At 54.1% G+C, this 7,852-nt stretch overlaps 1 protein-coding gene across 2 annotated transcripts in view; it reads right to left on the reverse strand.

Annotated features, from left to right (window-relative positions):
* Window positions 1-7,852, reverse strand: part of LOC103607678 (keratin, type II cytoskeletal 5-like) — a 27,464-nt gene continuing 19,612 nt past the window's right edge. For both annotated transcript variants that reach the window (XM_008592155.1, XM_008592154.1), the window contains 7 exons: window positions 7,477-7,537; window positions 6,457-6,552; window positions 4,186-4,350; window positions 3,238-3,363; window positions 2,602-2,822; window positions 1,989-2,023; window positions 1-203 (listed from right to left, as the gene is read on the reverse strand). In XM_008592155.1, the coding sequence (XP_008590377.1) occupies window positions 1-203; window positions 1,989-2,023; window positions 2,602-2,822; window positions 3,238-3,363; window positions 4,186-4,350; window positions 6,457-6,552; window positions 7,477-7,537 (907 nt within the window). The remainder of the gene's footprint in view (window positions 204-1,988; window positions 2,024-2,601; window positions 2,823-3,237; window positions 3,364-4,185; window positions 4,351-6,456; window positions 6,553-7,476; window positions 7,538-7,852) is intronic.

Raw genomic sequence — 7,852 nt, forward strand, 5'->3', positions numbered from 1 at the left:
TTAGCTCCTGTAGCTCTTCTTGGTGGATGATGTCTTGGAGATGATGCGCATGCTGGAGCTGCTGCCGCCCCCGCCGAGACCGCTGGTGGAGCTGAAGCCGCTGTTCCCGCCGCTGTAGCACAGGCCGCTGCTGTAGCCGCCACCACCCGCACAGAGGCCACTGCCCCCACCGTAGCCTGTGCCCCCAGTGGAAGAGACCACGGCTGTGGAGAGAAGGCACAGGGCATGTTGGTGGCTCCCCCAGTTTCCCAAGACGCCACCTCCTCAGGTCTCATGCCCATGCCTGCTCCCTGCCCATGGCACCTTGTTCCACACAACCCTCTCTCCCCTGAGAGTCGCAGGGAGCAGGGTCTCCTGGGCCAGAGTGAGGGAGGGTGGGACGACCATTCCCAACACACGCCATGTAAGTGCAAGCATCGTGCAGGCATTGCGATTTTCAAAGCACTTTCACAGTTGTGACCACATTGACCTCAACAAGCCTGAGAGGACGCCACTGCTGCAGTTGCCCCATTTCATAGAGGGAAAGATGGGGGTGCAAAGAGGTCAAGTGGCATGCCAAGATCACGACTGCCAGAAACCAAGGCTTCAGGTCCCGGGCTGTGTTCAGTCGCCCTCTCTGCTAAGAGCTCTCGTACTGGATGGAATATGAAGCCTCGTGTTCTGGAGGAGCCACAGACTCGCACGTCGGCAGAGGCCTGAAGGCCACTAGATGGAGCTCCCTCAGTGTTGGAGTCCCTGCGACTGCGTCACCAAGAGGCAGTCCTTTCGTTCTGCTCCAATGCCTTCAGTGCCAGAGCTCACAACCCGTGACACACCTCTGCAAGCCTGCCAAGCATCTGCAGATGTCTCTTCCACCGCCCCCTCNCTCAACAAGCCTGAGAGGACGCCACTGCTGCAGTTGCCCCATTTCATAGAGGGAAAGATGGAGGTACAAAGAGGTCAAGTGGCATGCCAAGATCACGACTGCCAGAAACCAAGGCTTCAGGTCCCGGGCTGTGTTCAGTCGCCCTCTCTGCTAAGAGCTCTCGTACTGGATGGAATATGAAGCCTCGTGTTCTGGAGGAGCCACAGACTCGCACGTCGGCAGAGGCCTGAAGGCCACTAGATGGAGCTCCCTCAGTGTTGGAGTCCCTGCGACTTCGTCACCAAGAGGCAGTCCTTTCGTTCTGCTCCAATGCCTTCAGTGCCAGAGCTCACAACCCCGTGACACACCTCTGCAAGCCTGCCAAGCATCTGCAGATGTCTCTTCCACCGCCCCCTCAGCGCCCATCTCTCCTTTCATTAGTCGGTCCGGCCTTCTCCCCATCCTGCTGGTCAGCCTCCCTGATGTTGTCTGACCTGCTGGAGCCCAAGGGGATTTTACTTCCCCCGACCAGGACTCAGTACTCCCATTAACGCCTCCTCCATGCTGCGCTTTCCCCAGCGCCTTCCTCCCTGCCTCCCGCCTGCGAGTGGAGGCCAAGCCAGGTCAGTCACTGTTCTCCTTCTTTAATTAAGTTTTTTAAGTTCTAACTATGAGTCTTTACATTTAATCTGTTTCATAGCCTCTTGTTAGCTGTGCTAGTTTGAGATCCCACCAGAACTAGCTGAGGAACCACGTACTCAGACTGGGGACCCCCTGCTGTTAGAGTAGTCCTGTCCGGAACTGGGATCTTCTGGGGCCAGGCTGGAGCCATACTCCCAAGGTTGTGTGATCCCTACGGGGGGTCACCTGCAGTCTCTGGAGAGATTATCCTAGAGTGAGGAGGAAGTCCCTGAGCTCCACTCTAATTCCTTCCTTAGTGACATGGAATGTCCCCCTTCTTAGCTCCTTTGATCCCCCTGGGAAGAAAGGCAAAGGAGAGAGGGGTCTCCATAGAGCCCCTAAGAGGGTCTTAATGACAGCCATGCCCCAGTGTGTCTACTTTCTAGTCACCAAGTGCTCATGAGTGGTGCCAATAGCTTCCTTTCTGCCTCCCATTTTCTATCCTCCCAAGACGTTTACTCACAGATATTCACAGGTCCAACACCTTCTCCAGTGAGCCTGTGGTGGGTGGGCAAAGAAAGAGACACTTTACTTGCTGAGAAGTTAAACAGCCCTAGGTTCTTTGTATTTAAAGCTATTGGCACAGAGCAAGTACTGCGTGCCAGGCCCCGTGCTTGGCAAGACTTCCATTTATCTCATTAGCTTTGGGGAATCTAGGAGACAGAGAGAGTAAAAAATAGAGAGAGAAATGGGAAGAGGGGCCTGTGCCAGCTAGGTAGGGTGAGACGCTCCGATTGCAGGGCATCTCTGGGGAAACATGGAGGCCCTGAGGTGCATCCGTCCTAAGTGTGTCCACATTTGTTTTATGACCCAGGCAGAAACGGCCCTGCTTAGGGCCTTCTAGGTAGTCACGGACCACCTCTCCCTGACTGCTGACCCTGGCTCCTGTCCTGGGTCCAACAAGAGTGGTGGGAGGGGCTGTAACGGCCAAGAGCAGTTGCATTTTAACCCTGTTTCTAACCTGGGAATTTCTCTCTGGGAACCTGACATTGTGGGGCTCATGTGGCCCCTGTGGCATTGCTATCATGCTCTGGTGGCATCTGTTTGGGCCATGGTGGGAGGAGAAGGTAGCCCACCTGCACTCCTCGCCCTCCAGCAGTTTGCGGTAGGTGGCGATCTCGATGTCCAGGGCCAGCTTGACGTTCATGAGCTCCTGGTACTCGCGCAGCTGCCGCGCCATGTCCTGCTTGGCCTTCTGCAGGGCGTCCTCCAGCCCTTCCAGCTTATTCTTGGCATCCTTGAGGGCCAGCTCCCCACGCTGCTCAGCATCAGCAATGGCGGCCTGGAGTGCAGCACACTGCAGGGAAGAGACAGGAGTTTGTGAAATTGTTCCCAGAGAATGCAGTAAGATGTGGGCTTTAGGTTAAAAATATGGATGAATTCTCTGAAATGCATTTAATGCAAAGGAGGCTGGAGCCTCATCATCTTCCAAAATAAGACTGATCTCTGTCCCCTTGGATAATTTGAGACTTAGCCAGGATGGAGAAAATGATTTTCTGAGGCCCTTTTCAGTGCTGGACTTCTCTGGATAGTGGGTTAGTACAGCAACCACAGTTTTGCCACTTACTCCTCCAGAGGAAAGTACCTTTCCTGGGTGAATGCACATTCACATTCTTGGGAGGCTTCCCTCTGCATGGGCTGACTTAGGCCCAGGCTCAGGTGTGCCCGGAGGCAGGGCATGGATGGCATGACCTCTGGGAGCTCAGCCCTACCTGCTTCTTCAGGTTATCGATCTCAGAGCGCAGCCTCTGCATCATCCGGTTCAGCTCAGAGATCTCCATCTTGGTGGTGCGGAGGTCGTCCCCATGCTGGCCAGCAGACCTCTGCAGCTCCTCATACTGGGAGGAAGGAGAAGCAGCCTCAGGTGAGGGGTGCGTGCAGCAGGCAGGAACAGGAGAAGGCTGTGGCTCTCCAGGGCCCCACAGGCTTTCTATGTGCTGCTGGAAGACTCCTGCTCTGCACCGCCCTCCCACCAAGTCCATGGCACTGTCTCTTGGCTCTGCCCTCACTCTCTGTGTCCACAGGCTTCACCCGCAGCTGGACAGTGGCAGCTGTGCTTTCCTTTCTTCCTGTCCCTGGTCTTTCTCCCCTCTTCCTCAACGCCATGCAGGCTGTCCATCACTTCTGATTTGAAGCTCCTTCATGTTTTTGTTCCTTGGCACCACAGCTTACCACCCCAGTGACCCTGTTCAAAGTGTTTCCCTAACCTGGTAAATCTCATTCTGTGACCCATATCAAGCCTTTGCCCCCAGGCCCTCAGGCCCAGCCAGTTCCACCTCTCCTCTCTGGATCCTCTAGCCTCTCCCAGCGGGTGATAAGCCTTCCTCTTTTCCCCACTCTCCCTCTCTCTTCCTCCTGTCAGCACTGATGGCTGGAACTGTCCAGCTGTCCCTTGTCTCTCTGCTACCAGGCATTGGGGGTGTGTTCATCTTCCTCTTGGCAGGTGGACTGGCCACCTCCTACCTTTGTCTGGCTATTCCCCCAGATCCTCACAGTGCTGCCCTGAGGTAGTGCTCACAAGAGAGGATGAGCCCCAACCTGAACTCAGATCCCTTGAGCCCCATTGGACTGGGATGTCCGAGAGGACAAGGCTTATCTTGTTTGCCTTTGAAACCTCAGTTCTCTGTGCTTGTTTAATTGACTTGACCTTGATGTCTCACCTTGGTCTGGTACCACGACTCAGCCTCGGCCCGGCTGCGGTTGGCGATGTCCTCATACTGGGCCTTGACCTCAGCGATGATGCTGTCCAGGTCCAGGGAGCGATTGTTGTCCATCGACAGGACCACAGAGGTCTCAGAGATCTGGGCCTGAAGCTGAGCCAGCTCCTGAAATTGGCCCCAAATGGGAGAGCTGAAGCAGTGTGTGCGTGTGTGTGTGTGTGTGTGTGTGTGTGTGTGTGAGAGGAGATTGTGACCTGGAACAGACCCTGGCACCAAGGGTCTCGCACTGTTGGGGAGAGCACCCTGCTTAGGCCTAAAAGGGCTGGGAAGGACATTTGGGAGGTCTCTGGGTTCACAGCTGTTCTTTATTGTCAGCTCATCTACCTGGGGAGCAGCAGCACAGGTAACTCTAGCCAGAATTCTCCAGAAGCCACTCCTGTTGTCACAGGAGCACACCTTGCTGTGACCTGTCAGTACTGTGCTGTCTCATTTTCTGAGGAAACACAGCCCTTCGCACCAAGTAAAGAAATCATCTAGTGAAAGAAAACTGAGTCATAAGGAGCCAGAAAGCTCTGCTCCTTCCCAGTCCTGTTCGCCTGCTCAGCTCCTCCCTGATCCTCAGGGGTGGGACATGGAAATCAGCTCAAAACAGCAGAAAGGCCACCAGACTGAAAAATTCAAGTCTTGGACCTGCCAACCGTGTTCAGACAGCATCTCTGAGTCTCAAAGACGCTGATCATAAGACCGGCCTTGTATGGTTTCTGTGAGGATTAAATAATGTCCACATAAGATGAGTGTGAAACAGTAAGCCGACAGTTGACTGGTGAAGGATCCCTTCCCGCGTCATTGAAGGCAGCAGCTCTCAAAGTGTGGCCTCAGTCCAGCAGCATCACCACCTGGGAACCTGACTGAGATGCAACATTTTGGGCCCCACCCCAGACTTACTGAATCAGAACTGGTGTTTTAATAAGATCTCTATACAAGATTCTGATGCTCTTTGAAGTTTGAGGATCACTGGTCCAAAGCATAAATCTAAGTAAAAATATCCCATTGCTCTGTTTAGTACCGGCTGGTTCATACATTCTCTGTTTCAACAGGTTATCAGTTTGTTGTGCTGCAGCCTGTTTTTCCCTAATAAGTTTGTCCTGGTTGCTGACCTAGTTTGAAGGTCTCAGCCCAGGAGCCTGCTGAGCTGAGAGGGCTAGTTAAGAATTAGGAGCCGATACCACACTGGCTGTCAGCACTGGAGAGAAAAGCAGAGAAAGGGAAGCGCTTTTGTATCATGTGGGCTGTGGGATGGTCCCTGAACCCACTCAAAGACCCACAGCCAATGCTCCCTGTCCTGGAACAACATGATAAGCTTCTGTTGGGCACCAAACATATATAACCCTTGGGCATATCACCTGTCCTTACAGACCAGGTGTCATGCAGGTGCATGATCTACCCTACACCCCCACCTTGACACTGCTGGGCCCACCCCTGACACTTCCCCTGCTCCCGGCATTCCTGGATCACACCTGGGGACATCTGTGCTTCCTATTCCCCTGGCTGGAACACTACCCCCCCCACCAATGACTTCCTGCTCATGTCCTCAATTCCTTCAAGTTTCGGTCAAATGCCACCCACCCCTGCTGCCATTGCTTGCTATTGTCATTTCTCTTCATTGCCCCTCCCATACCCAGCATGGTGTAGCTATTTGATCATCTCCGTGTTGTACTGCTTGTCTCCCCCACCGTAATGTAAGCTTCAAGAACCGAGGGGCTCCACTGTGTTTGCTCAGCACTGTGCCTGCAGCTGAGAAGAGTGTCCTGAAGCACAGAAGTGTGCTCAGGAGAACCAGGCAATTATGTGTGTGCTTTAAGAAGCACCTGAGGGTTCACTAATTGCTGCTTGATTTGTGTAATTGCATCAGCCTGCAGGAGCTCTAGAAAGAGCAGCAGGTAGATTTGGGCTGGGCTGAGTGAGCCAAGGTTGCTCAAACCATTCTATGGAAAACAATATTTCAATGTAGGCAGCCCGTTCTTTTGTCTGACCAACAGAACATGCTTGGTCCAGGTGGTCAAGATGAATTTTATACCTCTGCCGACCCCCCAGTCACCCTGGGGAATCTCATTTTCTACCTTAGTAGGGGAAGCAGCATCTGCCCATGAATTACAACTCATGGATAAGGTGAGGAGCAGAGAGAAGACCAGGGCAGGAGCCAGCAGCCTCTGTGCCTGGCCGACGGCCCCGGTCCACAGCCCTCCTTGAGGGAGCACTAGGCACTCTCACCGCTTCGTAGAAAGCTCTCAGGAAGTTGATCTCATCCATCAGGGCGTCCACCTTGGCCTCCAGCTCCACCTTGTTCATGTAGGCGGCGTCCACGTCCTGGGCACAGAACATGCTATCACTCTGGGTCCCACCCCTCCTGGGCTAACCAGTCCCCTCTGTTCATGAGTTAGGTGGGAGAACTTCAGCTCCTGAGGTTCAGACCATTTCTCTTTTTTAGGCTACAGAGTGGAACTCGAAGTGGGGAGGGGGAACATCCAAACTGTGTGAGGACGAGAGCTCTCATCACCTGGTCCACCTGCTCAAGAGCTGGTGCCATATGCAAAGGTTTCCTTTGTCACGCCACGTAGTGAAGACAACCCCACCCTGGGCTCTTGGGCTCCCACTGCCTCTGGGCTCTCCTAGCCTCTCTGGGAAGCCCGCCATGCCTCCCTCTTCCTCACACCTCTGCCCGGTCCCCTCTGAAGACAACCCCACCCTGGGCTCTTGGGCTCCCACTGCCTCTGGGCTCTCCTAGCCTCTCTGCGAAGCCCGCCATGCCTCCCTCTTCCTCACACCTCTGCCCGGTCCCCTCCTTCGTACAGCGCTGCTCCTGCTCTGTTCTTCTTCCTCCACCTTAGCCCCTGGGGCTGGTTCTCACCCCCTGTCTTCCTGTCCCACCAAGCAGGAAGGCCCAGAACTCTGTGGAGCTGATCCCCACACTACCCCCATCCTTCCCAGCCTGACTGGATGTCCTGAAGACTCAGCATCCTCCTCTCTCCACACCAGACTCTGCATGGGGAGGTGGGTAGTGTCATGATTTTATCCTGGATCCTGACTCGCTTCTGATTATCTGAGTAACCGTGGCAACTTACTTAACCTCCCTGAGCCTCAGTTTTCACACTTTTAAAGTAAGACCTGCTTCTAAGGTTTGTTGTGCACCTTACAAGGTAAGGCCTTGTATGTAAGGCCTCTGGCTTAGGTGGCAGCTGTCAGTGCCCCGAGGAGCTTGGGAACCAGGTGGGAGCATCTCTGCTCGCTCACCTTCTTGAGCACCACAAACTCATTCTCTGCCGCTGTGCGTTTGTTGATTTCTTCTTCATACCTGTGGGAGGGAGCAAGAAGTAGGTGGGCGTTAGGAGTGGGGATCCTGGGAGTGAGGTCAGCACAACGGGCGTCATAGGTGGGCAGGCAATGGTGGGTCTCCAAGGCAGACTTGGAAAATGTTCTGCTATAGTGGGGCTCTCCTGTTACACATGTACCCCCCAAATCCCAAATCAGACCAACGACCACCCCTGTCAAAACAAAACCAAAACCTAGAACAACAAACAGAACCAGCCCTCATTCTTTGGGAGGTTTCTTGTCTCACGCTTGGCTCCTTACAGTACTTGGGCCCCATGAAGGGATATTCAGGTTTCTG

The sequence above is a fragment of the Galeopterus variegatus genome, unplaced genomic scaffold, assembly GCF_000696425.1.
Source record: "Galeopterus variegatus unplaced genomic scaffold, G_variegatus-3.0.2 Scaffold7624, whole genome shotgun sequence".
Classification (NCBI taxonomy): domain Eukaryota; kingdom Metazoa; phylum Chordata; class Mammalia; order Dermoptera; family Cynocephalidae; genus Galeopterus; species Galeopterus variegatus.